The following is a 22,170-nucleotide window of genomic DNA, read 5'->3' as shown; positions in this document are numbered from 1 at the left end:
TCGAATACGACGATGTGACGTTGACAAATGGAGCTCCGCAGATTGGTCGAATGCGACTGTTTACTTTGAAAAAAACATCTGCTGTTGCAATCGACAAGTTGCATGCTTTTTGGGCACTGAGTCAAAAACGTCAGGACGCATACAAACACCTACGAATTGGGTCATTCCTATACCGGCTCGCCGATCGCCGCATCCAAATATCTACACGTTTCTAAGGTTACGTGCGACTGTCGCTAGTAGATCTGCGCGGTCTTCATATGCAACACCGGATCGCCGTTCTTGGAAAGTTTGATTTATGGCTGTGCGGCACACGAGGCTAGTTTAGATGTGAGAGCTGGCTAAGATTCATTCGTTTGGCCGCATCCTTTAAAGGAGTGAAAATATCTAGCCTAATACTTTGTGCGATCCGTTTAGGCCGGCTCCGCCTTCGGCTTTTAGAGCTTCGCTTAAAGCTTTCTCTATAGGAATAAGCACATCAGTGTTCATTATTAGGAATTATTTACAATAAAGACAACTGGGTCGAGAGCCTAATAATTATTCAATGCATTATCATGATGGTAACAATATAAATTATATCTAATCAATAATCACGCACCATCTTTCTTCAGATATGGATTGTCTTCACCCAAATAACATTGGCTTTTGCTTCAAATAACATGTTCTGCACATTGGCCGTGATGGTTTGCGGTCATCTTGACTGTATGAAGCTGCACATCGGAAAACTGGGAGAAACTGAAAACCCCGAGGAAGCTGATGTCATTTTTGGAGAATTCGTCAGGGCGCATAATGGAATATATGAGTGCGATTAATTTGATAAATGCATACAATTGGTTTATTATACTTCATAAATTTTCATAAAAGTCGCCAGGTATATAACCTTTTCCCTATCGAATCCATGTAGTGTATGTGCTTCTTATACTCTTGGCGGTCTGCTGTATTTTTGTGAATTTTGAAGTTTAATTAAATCCAAAGATCTTTTTTCAACGAAAGTCCTACCTACCTGTAATTTTTGACATTCATTCGTTGACAAAGGAGGAAAAGAAAAAAAAGCTCAAAGAAATCATTGCTTATTGAATAAATAAGAGATGATTACGATCTAAGAATGGGATGAATCAAGATATTTTTTACAACGTTTTTAGTACTAACTAACTTCCCGACTAGCTAGACATTTGAAACTCTTAGAATACATCGATGCCAATGCATTCGTTTACGCCACCTTTAACCAGAATTGAATTCATTTTCAGTTAATTCTATTTTGTATAGAAAGTTATTTCAGAAAAATCCGTAAAAAGTAAAAGACTATTATTGTTTGCTAAGGGGGTGGTCCTAGCAACTAAATTATTAATATATATGCGTGCGTTACTATGGAAATCAAAATGAAATGTCAAAATGACATTTCAGTATTCTATATTTGTTTGTTTGTTTTTTATTTACTTCATATCAAGTACAAGATTGAGCATATTGAGCATAATAATTCCAACAGAAAATTTAAAAACGTTGTATATAAAAAGTTATTTTTATCTTGTAATTATTTGACATTCATTCGTTGACAAAGGAGGAAAAGAAAAAAAAGCTCAAAGAAATCATTGCTTATTGAATAAATAAGACATGATAACGATCTAAGAATTAGGTGAATCAAGATATTTTTTATTAAATTGAATATGATTGCGTTTCAGCACAGTACTTGAGCTCAACGCTATGTATGGGAAACTTCTTGGATTACAACCCTTGTATACTGGCATTGTAATCATCACAGCAACTCTTATCAACGATGTAAGTGGATTCAATTTTCACCATTTTCCATCGCAAAAATTTAATTAAGCTACCTAGTTTGTTTTTTAAATAATTTTAGCCTACACCATTTTTCAATTATTTGTTGTTATACTTGTACCAACCGAGTCAAATGCATAATACATAAAATCATCATATATTGTAAACATAAATCAAGTAAGAAAATAAATGTAGTTCACTTGATTCCGAGAACATTTTATTGGGTAGTGATTATCTACGGAAAGACAAAAGACGAGCAGAATCAGTAATACTAAAGTATCTTTTCTTTTATTTATTTCAGAAACTATTCCTGCAGATATCATTCGACCATATTGTGGAGTTATTTCTATACTGCTATGTTGGTGATTTAGTTTCGGAAAAGGTTAGTTTCATATTCATAATATTATATATAAATATATATAAACACTGCCATCACGGTTAAAGCAATCCTACAGTCGCGAATCAGTAATATTGAAGTTAATGCCCCCATAAAACTGCACACGGTCTTAATCATCTTAATAACGGGATCCAATGTTTAGATGTGAAGCGTCACTCAGAAACTCAGGAGCAGTTACCCAAGACTGAGGTCACCATGCACTCAAGTGTGTCTCGACTGAATTTACAAGACTCGTAGGAGAGACAAGCACGTTACTTACAAAATTAAAAATCGCGGTAACAATGACATTATTAATGGACAACGCACTCAGTACAGTAGCTAGCAAGTAAATTAGCGCATAGCGACATTCGCACATGTATAGGCAGACGTCACACAATTTCCATTATGCGATATCACGCATCGGGAATTTATAGCAATATCACCTTTATTGTAATGGCGTTAGAACAGTGTTTCTAGTGTCACTGTTAATTTGAGCGAACCCGTTCGAACCGAACCATTCGGTAGACCCGGCAAAAAGCATCGGGAATTTATAGCAATATCACCTATATTGTAATGGCGTTAGAACAGATCATGCCATTCGGCAGACCCGACAAAAAAGTGAGTGTCATTTTTTTTTCAGATGCTTCGTCCATATTAATGTCATTGCATGGTAAATAACAAAAGTTAATACAAAACTGCCGAACAATCGAAGCGAAGTCTACACGTTGGCAATGACGCCGCAAATTTTCTAAATGCGACAAAATTGGCTTTTATGGCGACCAAGTCAGACGGTCCGATGGAACCAACAGCTGGTTGAACCGACTTGAGCTGTTATTCCCTTTCCGTACACATTTTAGGATATTCCCAGAGGATGTGGTTGGCGACGTACTATATACAAGTCAAAAGTATCGAGATTCTCTGCGATCGAGGTTATGCTATCGTTAAGTAAAAGTATGATTTTTTGAATTTTTTTTAGAGCTTAGCTTTATGCCAGAGCCTTTACTGCTGCCCTTGGCAAAATCTAAACAACCAGCAAAAGAAGGTGCTCCTGCAGATAATGCAGAGATGCCAGAAACCGTTCACTCTTGTGGCTGGACTCTTTGGACCCCTCACCATGGAAATGTACTCAAAGGTAAGAATCATTTTTTTAAATATTGAAATTAGCAAACACCATATTATTGAGTTAAGTGCCGTGTAAGCAACCATAGAATAACAAATATAAAATGGTCAAATGTGTATTTTATGAAGCCAGTTGCGATGAGACGAGAGATGAGAGTGTAGAGTTGGGTATTTCCCGAGAAAATCTCAATCTCGAGATTCGGGATTTCCCGAAATGATATTTTGAATTCTCGACATTCAGGAATTCCAGAAAAGAATTCTCGAGAAATCGGGGTATTTAAAAAAAACATGTAAAAATCTTAAAATCAGTGTAAAAACAGACAAATTCCAAAAAAATATGATTTTTTTTGTTTATTCAAGAAGACAAAATAGAAGTAGGAAAACAAAAATTATTCAAAACATTACTTATCAAATATTAATAAGGATTTCAAAAAGCACAGACTGTCGATCGCTGCGTCTGACAATCGCGTACGCCTTTGAGACACAAAATTACCTGATGTTGCAAAAATTGCGCCCATTTTGAGTCGACGTTGGCTTAATTGTGTTAAATGCCCCGACCAGTCTTTTCCTGTCCAGTTTTTTCATATAGAAAATCGTTTTTTCAGTTAATATTTGATAATAAAGAAATCCCGAATCCCGAGAAAAGATTCTCGAGATCCGGGATTTCCCGAAATGTTAAAAATTTCAATTCTCGAGATTCGGGATTTAAAATCTCGAAAATTTCTCGAGAATTCCCGTCGGGAAATTCCCGAAACCCAACTCTAGTCATGTGTTGTACCTGCACCCATTCTTAAAATGACATGCATTTTACGTTAATACCTAAAGTATTATTTGTGTCACTCGAATGGTGTTAATTGTAAATGTTTGATTAATATAAATTAATTACAATAAAACACACTATATAGATCAAATTTAATATTGATTAAGACCGGTTACACCAGAGGAATACCCCTCACTATCAGTATCGATTTAAAATGTCACGTTGAGAAGGCGAAACCAGTCCAGACTGTAATTAAACTTTGTGGAATATATATATATATTATAAGTACAAATATTATATAAATATAATTATGTATTAACATCACGAGGGGTATTTTGAGATATAGGTATGTATGTACTTAACGTTTTTTGTCACGCCGGATATTCCAATTTTGAAATACACCATTTCTACTGAATACTCAACGACATTTCTCAAAACAAATAAATGTAGCTAATTTTCATCCCTAGTTCAAGTACTTATATAAGCTTACGGCGCTCTTTTAAAATAACGGGGGATTTTTTGCAAAGCATGAAAAAGATAGTAACAAATAGCAAGTCCCACACCACATTTGCTCGTATAGGAAGCAGTAACGGGCAGCTAGCATTATATTATCAAGATGAGTAGATGCTTATAAGCCTACAAGCTACTCGACAATACCTACCTACTGTTAAATAGCTTCACAAATAGACTAAAGCAATCGATATTATTCAACGAGTCCAGCAATTTTACGATGTCAGTTGATTAATTACCACAAAGTAACAAACGATTTAAAACTCGTATAAATCACAAAACAAGAAATAACGGGTTGTGCCTAAAATATTACGAATTGCCAGGATAATCAAACATGTGCATTTTGCACGTCAGAAATTTGTTGTCAAAAAATTGCTTTTACTTTGATCAATGTGTACAATTATTGAATACAAGGAATTTGCCCATAGGTTGATAGAACGATTTAAAACCAGTCATCGGTAAAAAGTTTGTTTATGCACCTTTAATTTGAGAGGGAATGATATTAAAATTATTGGAAATAGTTCTTACAGTTGCAAAACGTACCATTTACTGAATATTTGTCATTTTTTTTCAGAGCATGCAAATGACCTATTCAATGTGGACAGTCTTCAAAGGGCGAGCCTCAAAAGCCTAAAGGCCGAGTGATGTCGAATAGCCAAAGAAACGGAAAACTTAATCTTAATACAAAATATTATTATGGTATTTTCCCATTAATTAAGTAAAATATAAAATATGTAGCATTGTAAATATAGAGTATTATTTATATATTATCATATTCTTCCCCAAGTGCAATCATTAAAGATGCATAGTTATCATCGTACCCTATAAATCAGTGGTTGCTATGCTGAAGAGCGATTTGTCATTTATGCGTCTCAGTTAGTCATATTAGTAACTATAATCTTCATTCAAGTAAAGCGTATATTTTCATTCGCCTTTACCATAAAGCCAAAAAGACTTTTCGTTGTAACTTACTTGCACTTGCTAATCTTTTTTGATTAACTATTTTTTATTGAACGAATAATTCACAAGATTTAAGAATGTAACATTGACAGTTAATTGTTAATTAACAATTAATATTTGTATAGCAGAAGTCTTCCATTGCCGTCTGCCACGTAATTTCACAGCCGTACCGCTATTACAACACAACACACTACATAGTAAAACGATCTTTATTAAAGGTAAATATTTAAAATATCAATTTTTCGTAATTAAGGTACTTAGATGAAATGCAATTAACCGTGAAACTTTGAACGCTCTCCATCACACGGCGATGGCTAATTACAGGTCGAACAGAGGTGGTCTAAAAACAAAGAGGCCTCAAATTAACCAAATTGTAAAAGCAATCTTTCAAAATAGGTACTACGCCACTCCATACGAATAGGTGTACTTATTTTTAAAAACATGTGTTAATACACAATTAGCTTGCTCGATTAAAGGGTTAAAGATTAATTATTGGGGATACGATGAAACTATTCGCGAGGCATGTAATTATTTTGCTATTGGTATAAAATTGAAATTTTGATCCGATTGTCACAGAAGAGGCAAAATCATCAAGCATAGCAGATATCAGGTCTGGTACCTAACCATATTGGTAGGTAGTGCATTTTCCAATCCTGTCGAAGTGCCACTACGTAGAATGGAGTCAAATTCTTCTGGCAGTGCAGGCCATTTATTTAGGTGTTGGTATCATTACTTTCAAATGATACCAACACCATTCCAAAGTGATTTCGTCGTGGCCGCAATACCAGAAGAATTTGTCCTTACTCGACCTCTCAACTTTTAATTTCTTCTCGATTTTTTCAATTATGTGTTACCTGTCTATAAGACAATAATTTCTCCATTTTGGATTAATATAATATCTATTAATTATAGATAACTGTTTAATGAAACTATTATTAAAAACATGATAGTGTTTAAACAATAATTACATACAAATACATAGATAGATAAGTAGGTATATTTTAAATAGGGGATGAACACGGGGTGCTTAATTTGCTCGAAACCGTTAAGAGACAATTGCACGCATAAGCTGATTAACAAACTATCATGTACGCATTGCGATGTTTGTTGAAGAAAATTAATAATCACTATGGAACACTATAATTTATTAAGTATTGCTACATTAGTTATCTACAAATGAAGTTTAATACATAAAGGTGTCTCCTTTAGAATTTGGAATAATTCGTGGGATTGGGGGAAGTGGATTTTCGTTTTATCTATACTTTAATAATGAAACAACTATACAGTAACCATAGAGTTAATAAATAACTCGAATTTAAAATAAAACTACTTTTTTTCGGCGGCCAATTGTTCGCGGCGTTTCGTGAACCGTGCACAACATACAATACAATTATTATTCAAGCTTTCATTGCTAGCTTTCTTCATTTTATTTTTATATTAATATAAATATATAGAACATACATAATTTTTAAAACACTTCTGAGAAAATATATTATAGCCAATAGAAAAAATCTTTTTGAAAAAAGTAAGACCCCGCAGGAATCGAAATTGCATCTTTCAGGTATCGCGCCCACGCACATAGACCAATATGCTAAATAAGTCATACTTAATTGCGATAAATTTCAACTAATGGCTTTTTTTAATACTCACTGAAGCGCTTTCCAAGTTGAGCTACTATTGCTAGTGTTTTCTAAATTATGTACTTATGTTCAATAATTAGAATGTTAATTATTCGTTGAATAAAAAAATAGTTAATTATAAATATACCTATAGCTTTACACTAAGGCATCGTCTAACTGTTGTCAAACTACATGAGGGAATAACGAGGCATACAATCTCCACCACGAAATTAATAATGCCAGAAGTCAAGAGTAACATAACGCGCCTGCATGAAAAACTGACACCCAATCAAAAGACGGCTGGTGACGCTCGTCTGCGAAGAATATGGCAGCTTCTCAATCTCTTCGGGATTCTGTCCATCAAAGACGGCTGGAAGATTGGCATCAGGCCGATCGTCATCGCAGTAGTCATGCTGCCCACCTATGTGAATGACATGGCGTACTTCATCAGCAGGGTAGTAGAGTGGAAGTTCCATTCCTCTCAGGATGTGGAGGTGCTAACGTTCGCGCAGACCCACAGCATCACGGTATACAGGTAAGTGGTGCAAGGCAATTTCATAACAACATAATAATATTACCTACACTTGACATTTTGTTAAACTCCTTCGGCACACAAAGCATTGATATAATAATAATCAGACATGAATGACCTTATCCATTTATTCGAATCTTTTCATAAAGTCTTCATTTTCCACCCGAGAGTTCCTGGGTTCGATTCCCGGTCATGACAAAAACATTTATGTGTTTTTCTCAAAGCCTGGGTGTTTGTGATTGTTCAAAATTACTAACAACCACCTTGTACGAAAAAGCAAGAACATGGTTATTAATAATTCTAAAAAAAAAAAAAAAGTTAGGGGAAGGAATATAGACCGATTATTAACGCGTTGCACACACCGATGTGGTCACGACCACGACCAGAATCGTTGCTGGCACCGATGTTTATCATTCAGTATGAAATCGTGCTATTCAACGCGCACTAATAAGTTACGATCAGCCGGGTTTAATTTTTTGTTGCCTATTCCGTTAAACATATTATTTGAGTGCATGGCAACTTCAGTCTTGGGTAACTACTCCTGAGACATTCCCAGTCATAAAAAAATGATGCTTCACATCAAGTTTAGGGTCCTATGAAACGCCTGATTAAGAACGGATGCGGTGCGGGGCGGATGTAAATTGGTGGGCCCATTAACTTCAATGTGTATTTCGTTTTAATTTATTAAAAAGTGCTGGATCAATGATCAATAGTGAAGAAACTTGCACAGTTTATGGCTAACATTGTTGTACCAATTTAGTAGTTTAATCTCAATAACTCAGAACCTTTCAGAGTTACAAGATAAAAAGATTAAAAAAAATGCACAAAACTAACGTAGATTCTGTATTCTATAAACTGGAGTACACATCACACGGTCGCGCCATCGCGTTCAACTGCTGCAAGTTTTCAATGGGAGGGAACGAGATGGATGCTGTAGCAGGGGTGAAACAGGCACGCCAGTTTATAGAAGACAGACTCTAGTTACAACGATTCATCACAAATATGCTTAAATGTCAGATAATGAGGTGAGCGTGGTCAGTAACAAAAGTCCTGTTTTCAGGATTTATTTGCTGATCTGCCACAGGGAAGAATTGAAAAAGCTGGTCGCCTACATCACCGACGTCTTCCCCAGCTGGATTAAAGATGACGACTACGAGAGAAAATGCATCCTTGAGAGGAGCGTCAAGACCGGCATGTGGATATATTACAGTCACTCCTTTCAGTTGGTGACTGTCGGTTCATTGCTGATACTGAGACCAATGCTGTCTTCGAGCCCGTTTACCCTGGTGATGAATCCGCCAATAGGGAAGATCCCGTGGGTTCCGGTGGACGAGAGCGGTTTCTATGAGTTGACGTACATTTACCAGGTAGGTTTTCGTTATTAGTTAAAGCTCATTCACTGCTGATCAGTTAATTACCACAACTCGGTCAGTGCTCAAGAAACACCTGGCGTGTAGCAATTAGCATAATTAAATGTGGTGTTTTGAGCGTCAGGCGAGTCAGTGAGCACTGACTGTTGATTTATGTTTGAACGTAGGACTAGGAAAGAGGAAAATTCAATCCCAAGCTTAGTCTAATTTACCATACATTGCTGGATGAAGGTTTTTGTATTCTACTCTTAACGGTCGCTAGTTTTTCGCTGGCACTTCTATAGAACAAGGTGAGTTCATAGAACCAACGGATTATAGGAGACTAATCTGCTCTGTGAGCAGCCTTTTGGTCGTTCAGTGCCCCTTGAGTACCACGGCATTTGTCTAGTGGTTATCCAGTGACACGTATTGCCATGTTGTCATATTGGCCATTATTAACAAAGCGCGCACTGTGATTTGCCTTTTTACCCATTGGTTTATTGTAGTACGGAAGAATAAATAGTTTTATAACCAGTGGCGGCTCGTGAATAAGATATTTGGGGGTGCTGCGGTTGATTAAAAATAAAAATAAATGTTGATTTGGATTATATTTTACTATTAACATCAAAATTAAATATAAATTATTAATTGTATTAATAATTAAAATAAAGAACTTTGCATAAATTGCTTGCAGAAATAATTTTTAACAATGTTAATAAATCATTATAGCTATATTTCTTTCCTCGCTGTGGCGAGCGTGCTCACGTGCGATGCAGAAACGGCGAAAGCATATTCGTCTACGGGCGAAATACTGAAATCGGACTGTCTGACCCCCAGTACTGATTAAGCTTGCAGCTGCGAGCCCCGCTCCCCGCGCCCTCCTTCGTCAACTCGAGCAAATTTTATTGGAAACGGTACTGTGCAAAATCAAGTACTTACCGCGGTGTATGATAATATTATTGGACATTCGATGTATCGGTGCGAGGGCGAGCTTATCACACGCTTAAATAATATTGATATTTTCATACAATATACACACATTTATGTATATTATAATTGAAATTTTTCTCAATTTGCTTGGGGGTGCTGCAGTTCCGCAGTGCATATGGACGAGCCGTCACTGTTTATAACTAACCCGTCATATGAAGTCCTTACTAAAAAACCGCAAATCAAAACAAAACAATCCTTCCAGTCACAAGCAAACTGCCAAACAGTAAGGCTAAGGCCACATAAGCAGGTGCCTTGCTTGGTGACTAGGTGCTAGGTGACATATCCTAGCGAACGGACGCACACTATACTATCGCAATGGCCACACTGCACGCTTTGCGCCTCGCTACGTGATTATTAGTCAACTAGTGAATCTGCCGGCGAACAAACGTGTTGGTTATTTTTATTGTGTCACCTAGTGATTTTGCAAGATGGCGGATGTTTCTTCAGTATGACAAACGTCAAACACCGTATATTTTGAGGCTATGAATAATGACGCATGAGATGAATTGACATTATGCATCCAACAAGTTCGAATTTGAGACTTTCGAAATTTTAAACTTAAATTCTCTGTGAGAAGTAGCCTTCTGGTTAGTTTTGAGAGTGACATATCTAATGTCAAATGAATTTGTACCTAAGCACGTAGCGTGCAATGTGGCAGTAGTGTTTTTAGTAGACAAGCAGAGCACCTAGCTTAGCACTAGCGAAGCACCTGCCTATGTGGCCGAAGCCTCATGTATAAGCAAATAATGTGCTCTGTTTTTTTTATTATTATTCAGCGACGACTGAGCGATTATGTGAGTTTGAATTTAGACGATTAATATTACGGGACGATCATTTTTGAATTATAACAAGACCCGTCCGATGGGGATCGCTAATTAAAAATAAAAAGGCGCTTCCTCCACTACGGCCAAGTGTCCATGAATAAAATAAATTAAAACAAAATGAATTCCCACGGGACGGGGCTGCATTTTAAATGTCCGGGCGGAGCAAACGTGGGGCGAACTTTCGACCTTTCGCCACACTTTCCTATTCACCGCCAAATGTGGGAAGGAAGAGATAAAATGCGCCCGAGAAGTCACGAAGTAAAATGTATTAATTTAGTAACATTTTAAAATACCTTTGTGTTCACCGCATAACCTGATTTTAACGACACGTGTTTGGTCTACATGTGAGATATCGGGGTGAATTAGCAAACTTTCAGAGCGTGGGTTCCCAAACCTTTCCAAGTAACCTGCGACCCAACATTTTCATAGAAAGACAATTTAAGAGGATAAATAAAATAGATTACGAACCACAGCTTTTGAATATGATAAAATAATACCGTACGCTATCAGTGTATTATATGAGCGTTTGTTAAAAATATGCTCAATTCTAACGGAAGACATAAAAGATGATTATACATAATTTTGAATATACTCGTACTTATAACCGATAGAAAAAATCTTTTTTGAGAAAAGTAAGACACCCAGCAGGAATCGAACCTGCATCTCTCGGGTATCGCGCCCATGCACATAGACCACTAAAGTTGAATAAAAAATAATTAAGAACATGATTATTTTGAACATTATATATATTTCTGCTGAATAATAACTAACTATATTTTGTAATCTTCGTTTAGTTATCAAATGTTCACGGTCATTTGTAAAAGCAAGTTGAGATATGTAGGTATCTATAAAACTATAAAGTTTTTTGATTAATTTAGAAATTGATTCGCTTTTTCGTTATTTATTGAAGTAATATTAATATTTTATCGTATTTCTCAGTTAGGCTCCATCGATTCTAATAACAAGTCTGAGCGTCGCATTTGCATTGGTTTTACATCGTAAATAAATTTCTTCTTCGACCATGTCCGATCCTGATAGGATCATATGGGCCTCCACAGAGTGGAGGTTTGTATTGACAGATTTTTTTTTTTTTTTTTTTTTGACAAGCCATTTGATAATACACATTTCTACATTTATGGCGGTGGTGTATCACGTGTTATTTTATTGTTTTTTTTTTAAATAAATACATCTTAATTAAGTATTTTTTTATTCAATGAATAATTCACAAGATTTAAGAATGTAACATTCTAATTATTGAACATACATAATTTTGAAAACGCTTAACCACACAATCTGGAAAGCGCTTCAGTGAGTATTAAAAGCCATTAGTTAAAATTTGTCGCAATTAAGTGTGACTCCTTTAGCATAGTGGTATATGTGCGAGGGCGCGATACCCGAGAGATGCCGGTTCGATTCCTGCAGGGTGGGGTGTCTTACTTTTTTCAAAAAAAGATTTTTTCTATTGGTTATAATATTATATTTTCTCAAAAGTGTTTTCAAAATTATGTACCTATGTTAAATAAATATTAATTTAGGCATTTTGATAGACCAACACCCGATTGATACTCAGGAGACTTTCAGGCGAGCTGTATTTCTTAAACGGGTCATTATAATTCTTATATACGACCCAAACGTATCTAACCCGTGCGGAGAGTAAACTGCCTTCAATGATCCACGAGTCCTGTGCAGTGTGTATGTATCATTTTTAAATGTCAGGGCAAGACGTCGTTCACGTTTCGTATTATACACCCGAATGGCCGCATACATAAATAAGTTTATAGTGAATGGTGACTGCAGTAAAGATCTGAGAGGTAAGGTAGCGTCATATGACATTTCCGAAAAGGTTATATAAATAATGTATAAAAGTATAACATACTTATTAAGGTACACGTTTTGATGACCAGTCATTTTTACCATTATAATCAATAGCAGCGTGTATATTCTTAACAGTTATCACAGCACGTTCCGTTATTTTCATTGGTCCAAATTAACACGGAAGGAATTCCATACACAAAGCAGTATCGGCGGCCATATCCAATAATTGATAAATTCGTAATACGGCGAAAATTTAGGTTGGTCGACATGTCGGTCAAATTCAGGTATGTTCGTGTTGACGGATACATCCGAACCCAATAATTTTCTATTAACACGTCAGACATATCAACATAATCCATAATTTTATTAGTCATGCGATTGCGATTGCAGCAGGAAATGTAATTGCAGTAAAACAAATATTATGTTACCACTAGCTGATACTAGCCACTTCATATTTGATAGCTCACGGGGAACTATAAATTAAGACGGCGGCCGTGACGTAATCATATTTCAAAATAGTCGGATCTTGCATCTCAATTATCAATATGTAAAATTGACGTACTCTGTCTCGCTCTACAAGTTAACACAGCCAAGAGACAGGCTGTTAAAAGATAGCACTTTTTGACAGTTCAGACGGTTAACTTATTTACATAATTAACAGTCTGAATATGTAAAATGGTAAATGCGATATATTTATCACAATTAGCTCTTTTTGGATGTTAAGTGATATATTAGAATACGTTTGTATAAATGCTTCGCTAAAATTCTTTGGTATTTTTAATATTTTTTATTTATTTTTCTACGAATCCCTGAACTAGGCTTGTCGTGTTAGGTACCTAGGTAGGTATATATCAGTGGGGAAGACTCATACCGAACGATTATTATTAATTTAAAGCTTTTTTAGAAGGCAAGTAGGTATTAATTTATATCTGTTTCACAATGCGCTTGATACTTCAGTGAAACGGTAAATAATTTTCAACTATAGGCGCAACGAAATTTTGGACTCGCTGGCAGTCGGAGAGCGAACGTCGAGGTGTGAATACGTCAATTTGTTTCGTGGTGGCGACGGGGGTATTAATTCTTAAATCGTGTAAAGATGACTAAAAACGTTACGCAATTACTTGAAAAATAAAACATTTCAATGAATATATTATTATTGTTACTAATAGAACAAAAGTGCCCACCACCACCCGTCATATACGCACAGCCGAGGATATGCACGGCCGCTTTCTATGACGCTTTAAACGTGTCTGAAAGAAGTAATTTTAAGTGCTCATTCCGTCCCGATACGGAGCCGCACGGGACTGATGCTGCAACCATGCACCGTAGTGCTTAAAGAAGAAAGTTAAGAAAGAAATGTTACTAATACAACAATAAACAGAACATTAAATGGACGCATGTTGGATTTATATGACAAATTATATTTCGTTCGGCATGCGTCATTTGTACCGGCGACCCGCAATCCGCGCATCGCCTAGCCATGATCTTTTTAGACCATGCCTCTCAACTGAGGTATAGCCTTAAGAAAAATAAATTTTAATTGCATATTTACTTATTGTACTTACTTATGTACTTATTTAAAATTTAATATATTATAATAACTTGATTATTTTATATTCTATAAAAATAATTTAATTTGCCGACGACATCTGTCGTATATGCAGGAATGTAGGTATTATAAAATATGCCACAATATGCCAGGTCACGTGACATCAGGTCCATCCAGTGAGATATATTATGTAAATCGATAGGCTTGGACAATGAATCCTAACACCATTGTGCATAATATTATTTATTATCTATGACTGCAGCTTATCAGAAAAATAATAAATTCAATGGGATTCAATCACATAAATATAGATTGTTTTTAAAAATAAAAAAACAATTTTACCTTATGATTTTTATTTGTCAGTTGGTTCAGTCATAGACTAACATTTATTGGTTTGTAAGATTATCAAAATGTAGCGTATTATTGTTTTCTGAATGTGGAAAAACTAATATCTGATATTGAATCTAAGTCATTCGGCAATGTTTTAAATATGTATATAAGTAATTTTTTAATGTCTAATTTTACGGATGAAATTATAAATTGTTATGTGACAGATCGGATTTGTTCAAACTTGACGTTTGACAATCTTCTTATTTCCCGTAAGTAAAACTGACAAGTGTATTTTTATCTCTGATTTCCACAACATACCTCTTTTCAAACGCCACCCTTCGCCACTGTCATATTTTATAACACAAACATAAAAGCGAACTAGTCCTGGTAATGTTATGAGTGTTATGATAAAAGAATCACCTATTGAACAAAAATGCGGAATTTATTATAATTAATAGTACCTATACACAAGTGCAAGAAATAGTCGTAACAGCGAAAATAATTGGGTATCTCGATAAACTATGCAAATGTAAAACGTCATGTAGTACCAAGTCTTGCAGGCACAGAAAATCAGCAATAACTTGTTCAATTTGTGAAAATAATGTAAATGTTCAAACAAGAGTTGAAAGAACTTTAAAACCGATTCGATTAAATATTTCACAATATTACTGCATGCTGTTAACATATATTTATTTATCTAACGTAACCAACCAATTAACTGCCTGGCAATTTGTACATTCTTGACGCCAATAGCCATCTACTAGATTTACCCGCGTTGGACTTTCCAGTTTTTCAGTCACATTCCACGCAGGGATGATGACAACATGAAAAAACTCGTGATACTATTACAAGGTTGAAGTTGACGAGGAAAAGCTATATGGGCGGATCAAATCAAAAGTGTTGCACGGATTATTCCACTGAGACAGGCTCTGAATTCCGCCGTACTGTGAGACAGATAGAGCCGTGTATACTATCGTCTCAGGTAAACGAATTACAAAAGATACTGCGTCTCATATTATTCATATGAAACTGATGCGTGTGCGCGATTTCCTTGCGGTAGGTACTAAAGGTTCAAATAGACTATATGACGATCGGGCACATAATATATGCTAAGAGCGTTTTAGTGTCTATGATCAAATCTATGCCATTCCGACATATTATACATACATATTGCATGACAGCTATGACATCCTATTTACACTCTGTGACACAGGACGCCAACATAAGAAACGGGTTTTTCGACATTATATATGACCAATCGTCATAGAAAGTATTTGAAGCATAAGTTACGGGGGTAAGAAGTGGGAATCATGGGATTCGTGTATGTATACTAATGTCTATGGTAGAGGAACCTTAAAATATACACTGCATTCCTTATATAATGTATACTCAATTACCTTACCCGTAGCATTCGGTCTATATTCTATAATATACCTAGTAAGCTGATGGCATAAAAAACTATAAAATTAATGACAATAAATTATTTGAAAACTTTTATGTAATAATTCAGGTATGCTCCATTTCGATAGAGATCAGCGTAGCATTCTGCATCAACATGCTCTTCTTCATAGTGCTTATCAGGGCATGCGCGCACATCGACTGCCTCGCCGTAGACCTGGACAGCCTGGCAGTACCAGGAAGGAGTCCAAAAACTGACAGCGAGATTATCACGGAGTTTGTCGAAAAATACAACACTTTCGAAAGGTTTAAAGTTTTGTTTCTTTCTTTTTGATTTTTAATAATTACAACATAAAAAAAACTTTTTATATAAGTACAACGTTTTAAAATTTTCTGTTGAATCATATAAATTTGACTTGACTAGCTTAAATGATCAAAAAAATTTGTACTTGATAGAAATAATAGTGAAATGACATATTGATTTCCATAGTAACTATATTAATAATTTAGTTGTTAGGACCCAATAGCAACCAATAATGGTGTCGAAATAACTGTTCATACAAAACAGAATTAACTGAAAATGAATTCAGTTCTACTTAAAGATGGCTAACAGTATTAAAAAATGCATTGGCATCGTGTTATGATAGATTCTAAAAGTTTCAAATGTCTAGCTAGTCGACAAATAAGAATACGAGCTAAGAAAAACGTTGTAAAAAGTGAAACAATATTGAAGGAAATTCGCAAAATAAATTAATTAACCGGGCAGTGAATTCAAAGCCCGCCGCAAGCGATGCATAAATGATTAGCCGTAAGATAATTGGCGTCATTTAGAGTATTTACACGTCATAATTCAAATTTGCTGAATTTTCTGCGGGCATTAATGATGACAGATCACCTGAGGAACTGAAGAAACAGTGATTTATAAGCCATTAATCATTACGGGTTTAGAAATTAGGCAGTTTTTAAACTGTAATAAACTGAATTAATAATTAGTTACTTAGTCTTATACAGAAGATCAAGGTGTAAGGAAAATATAACCAAGGGGTCGGGGTGGGGGGCTAGGTCACTGAGAGTGGCCAGGGGGACGGAAGTGTTTTAAATTTGGATGTACAAATTTTTGCTTAATCAAAATATTGTTTTTTTTTTGTGATTTTACCGAGGCTTTGACTGCGACTCGCTGTCATTTCGCCTCTTCCCTTCTAGAAGGGGATCCGTCCATCAGGTCCGCACTCCTATTCTGTTAAATAACTTTACAATTTTGCCTAGCTCTTCCGTCTTACCCACCGCCAGGACACCCTTCAATTCGTCGACATTCTCATAGATATCCGCAATTCGCAGCTGTACTCTGTGAAGTTCATATTTAGGGCATTGTAGTGCTATATGTACAATATCCTCTAAAACATGACATTCATCGCAGAGTTGCGATTCGCTTCTTCCCATGAGGACATCAAATCTTTTGCCCATGGTGTGCCCTGTTCTTAGCCTCAGTATTAACTTAAGCTCATTCCTCGTCAAAGAAAACTCTACAAACCAGGTCACCTCTCGTGGTGATGGTAGAATAGACTTACTCCATTTCCCTTTTTCTAATGATGCCCTATGGTGAAAATCTATCCACATACTTTGGCACATTTTTTTTATAGCCTCATTCCAGTCAAGGTTTTCTGGTATCCACTGATATGGTACCCCTGAATGGCCAGCTTCCTTTGCCAGATCATCCGCCCTTTCATTGCCCTCAATGCCCATGTGCGATTTGATCCATTGAAGGCATAGATCTCCTCCTCTATTTTTCTTGGCGTCAAATATTGTTTTATAATCCTGAAATATAGTTTACCCAGAGCCGCCTGGGTACCAGCCGAAAATTTATTGCCACTCCTCCCAAATAAAAATAAAAACTATTATTTAGAGAAAACATTAAATAAATCATTTATTTTTTCATGAACACCTTCATAAGTGTTGTATAATGTAACAAAGATAATGGCATACTAAATAATATATAAGTAACATTTAAAATTATAATGTGTAGCGATTTGAAATAATTTAACAGAGCACGTTTTATAAAAACTATATTTACTTAATCAAATGAAAAATAATTGTGGTACAGGGGTTTTTATTATTCGTGAAAAATACCTGGGAGATAAATTGCCCTTTCTTCAAATGTTATGCTATTATGATTGAGTTTGCAAAACCGTTTAATTTATTATGCTATGACAATAACGCCCGTTTCAGACGGGACACCGGTGTCGCGCTCGATATAATATAGGAAGCCTTTGTATTCGAATAAATGGACCTTTGTATTATGTTTATGAACGCCCCAGAGCTAATGAGTCAACGCGTGTCCGGTATACTTTTCCGTCGGCCGCTACATTTTCAAGCCGCTGATACACTTGTTTTTATTACCGCAGGCAGTTTTAGGTTCTAATTTATAACGCGAAATTGTGTGTTGACTCATTAGCTCTGGGGCGTTCATAAACATAATACAAATGCCCCTTTATTCGAATACAAAGGCCTCCTATATTATAACGAGCGCGACACCGGTGTCCCGTCTGAAACGGGCCTAACCCATCCTATTGACACTTTGAAAGAATACTTTTCAGTATTTCTGCATACAATAATTAATATGTGTAGATAATATTTGTATATTTCGCTATAACTGTGTGTCAAGTGCCATCCGTCGCGAGTAGGCAACGAATGTGTACTTTATCATAAAATTTAGGTTTCTGTATTTAAACATGTGTTCTTTCAGATTTTTGCCGCCCGGGTATTTCGCACCCCCAACACCCCCAACACCCCCGCTTGGCGTGTCCCAACCAATTAGATAAAAACCATTTGCCAACACAGTACCAACATTTAACATATTTAATGTAATCTTTCTCTTTGACAGGTTCACGGATTTATTTAATCAGCTATTCTTCACCTTGATGGCAATTCAACCCCTGTACACGGCTGTCAGTGTCATCACCTCAATGTTGGTGTTCGATGGAACAGAGCAAACAGTATGATTTTACATTATTTTCATAACAAAGGTAAGTCTCCGGGATGGGCCGAAACATCCAGTGATCAACGAATTAACGAGCGAATTTATACCATGTAGGTACCCAAGGCCTGATCAACAACTGTACAAAATTGCGAGCAATTCGACATGCGCGTAATCTTCGCAATGTGCACTAAGATGGAATGCATTTGATTGTATAACTTTGCATTTTTAATTGAGTTTCTACTATGCGCTACGCTACGTTCGTAATAATACACATAGAAAATGGCCCTAAATATATAATATTGTATAATATGAACAATACCCTCTATCTCAGGGTTTCCCAAACTTTTTCTGCAATGGAACACTTCGCAAACCCGGAAATTTTAACGGAACACTTAGCTTATTTTTTAGGTTGGGTAATCCCTACTAGTAAAATTTAAAAAAAATGTTATAACACATTGTTTATTTAGTAAATATTTTTAAATATAAAACTATAATATAACATAAACATAAAAATATGAAGAGGTAAATACAGCACTTATGTAATGACTATGATTTTGTGTCCTTGAATTGCATATCTTCTTGATATCAGGCACAATATTGGTAAGTTGCATTCTAATACCTGGTGTGGCGTCGAGCCTGTTCCTGCACTTTGACTTCGTTGCAGCATGCGCACGGTGTGAGAGAAGATGGTCCTCCCTCCGCCTGTACCTAGATACTTGACGTCATAAACATCAGTGGAGATTGATCATCACTCGCCTTTCAATATGAAGTAGATTCTTTACTTATTTTAGTTTTACTTTTTTTATTTTTACTTAGTAGAAGATCTTTAAATATGTTGCATTATATAAAACCTTTCCAAATTGTCGCGGAACACCTATTCAGGTTCCGCGGAACATAGTTTGGGAAACCCTGCTCTATCTAATCACATCTCTTACTCGATGGTTTATTATGCTTTAATTAAGTTCTGGATATGAAGTATATTATTTTTAATAAAGCATCGATTTGCCTTCTACAAAATAACATAAATAAAAAATCAAGTCTTAGTATTTATGTAACATTGCTTATCAGTACTTTTTGATTATATATACTTATAATATTATAATTATAAAACTTTAAATTTAACATTTTTCAGTTATCATTTGTCGGAATTGCAGTGGCACATATGCTGGAACTATTTATATATTGCTATGTGGGAGAATTAATTGCCGGTAAGGTGAGCAAGTGAAATAACTATATAAAGGTGTATCTATAAGATAAATTTTATTTCTAATTATTTTTGACCATCTCTTATCTGAAGTTGACCTAGTTTTATCGCCTGCTATCCGGAACAGTTCAGAGGAACTGCATTCGTGTCAATCACCGATGTTCTTAAATCGACATCGAAGCCGAGTGAACAAACTATGTTATAGTCATACAGTAAATTCTTACATTTACGGCGAAAAACATAAGAATTTATGTGTTTTTAAACATTCAAGTAAGTACTGACACCAGCCCAAGTATCCAAGCACATAACTTGATGATTTTCGTTTTATTAAGTATTGTAATTATAAAACAGAAGAAAACCACTGTCCTTAATATCGTACGTCAAATAAATTACATTTGTCCCAGAAACTTCTTCAGTTAGCCAGTATAAAATAATGTAACGAAATTTCAAAATGCCAAATTTACGAAATAAAACTATTCCTTTTCAGTACTAGAGAAAATGTACTAGAATTCGTCATTTCCCGCATATCGAATTATAAATTGTCCATCGACAACTGCCAAAAGTTCGAAGATACACATTTTTTCTCTTCGTTCAATAGCAATGTAAAAAGAAAAATATATTGCGTTTATAGGCTTGTTTAGAGCATATGAAATTCATAGATATGATTATTGAAACTGTAATTTGATTGCAGAGTGTCGAATTGGGCCAACGTTTGTTCGGAACACCTTGGTATAACATGAACCCCAGAGACAAGAAGAGCGTTCTCCAAATCCTTCACCGCTGTCAGAAGCCGTTTAGAATCAGGGCTGGGCTCTTCGGGAATTTCTCCAGGGAAATGTTCACCACAGTAAGCTCATATTGTACGAATTTTACACTCGCACAGCACCGATGCATAATGTAAGACGATTTGCAATAAATAATGCAAAAATTTGCCAAGAAAATGTTTATGGTTCATGACGATATACGTTAAACATTTGTTGTTAATATTAATACTTTCATTATTAAGTTTTCAAGTTATATGCCAACTTGCAATGTTTTATTATTTATGCGTTACATAAGAATGCACTATTCTTCACTAGGTTCAAACTGCTCTTCAAGAAAACCGAATAAGGGTATAGGTATAACGTCATTGTAAAACCAATAGTTCAATGTTAACAAAATATCGCAACACAAAGTTTTACAAGGAATACTTGCACCGATTTAAAGAGCACGTCCAATATAATAAGAACCTACTTAACCGGTTAAGTGCCCAAAGCGTCTTTGGACGCCCTAATTACACCAATTCTTATGTTAATTACTATCAATTAACTAATTGCGGCATAGAAAGGATTAATATCTTTTAAAAGCAAGAACAAAGATGGGTAGGTCATGTTGGATTAAATGGATTTAGAGTTCTCCACACGGTTGATAAAGAAGAGAGAGATAGAGAGCTCAGGACAATATTCCTGGAGGATAGTTGAGAAGTCGTAGAAGAGAAATATTTAAAAATAATTATTTCAACATAAAATCGCGTACTTAAATCAGTCGATTTTTTTTGAAGTTGTGTAAAATCAGCAACCTGCGTATGAGAAGTCAAAGACCGCATTAAAAGCCTTGCAACATAAGATATTGTCGATACATCGACAAGTATATACATATTAAATTTCAGCTTTCTAATTTGTTTACGAAATATAGATCGATTTTCGGGGTTCATAATAATAATTGACATTTAACACCCTTAAATTAGGTACCTAAGTACTTAATTAATATTAAAACATTGATTCAGTAGAGCTCAGTACCCACATCAGAACAAGATGAAGTAGGCACAAAATAATTCTTCGCGGGCGGGAAAGTAGAATTTAACTGAGTACGTACACAGTGGAAACGAAGCGCATAATTTTACGCTGCTCTTTCGGTGAATAAAATTATTAATCGAAAACAATAATAAACATGCGAGTTTTTGGCCGGACGCGAGCTTTCATCTCGGGTACGCCCCTGCGTAAAAATAATATGCGATATTAGGTATCAATAAAGCAACTGCGTTAATATCAACGTCGCAATCATGTTAAACATGAGTGATATTCTCCAGTAATATGACTGATGTTTAAA

General features: G+C 35.5%; 2 protein-coding genes across 2 annotated transcripts in view; one reads left to right on the top strand and one right to left on the bottom strand.

The window, feature by feature from the left end:
- cyst (rho guanine nucleotide exchange factor 18 cysts) overlaps positions 1 to 22,170 on the bottom strand; it is a 180,452-nt gene that overhangs the window by 140,135 nt on the left and 18,147 nt on the right. The gene's annotated exons all lie outside the window — the stretch shown is intronic.
- LOC147075090 (odorant receptor 2a-like) lies at positions 1,696 to 5,169 on the top strand. The gene is made up of 4 exons (XM_085943236.1): positions 1,696 to 1,773; positions 2,072 to 2,152; positions 3,123 to 3,278; positions 5,110 to 5,169. Exons 1-4 carry the CDS (start codon positions 1,699 to 1,701, stop codon positions 5,167 to 5,169), a joined length of 372 nt encoding a protein of 123 aa, XP_085799362.1. The 5' UTR covers positions 1,696 to 1,698.

Source organism: Rhyacophila brunnea, unplaced genomic scaffold (genome assembly GCF_057557595.1).
Source record: "Rhyacophila brunnea isolate RB1 unplaced genomic scaffold, BYU_Rbru_1.0 scaffold_15, whole genome shotgun sequence".
Lineage (NCBI taxonomy): Eukaryota > Metazoa > Arthropoda > Insecta > Trichoptera > Rhyacophilidae > Rhyacophila > Rhyacophila brunnea.
Note: the sequence above shows the minus strand (reverse complement) of the source record. Positions and strands in the feature narration are given on the sequence as shown.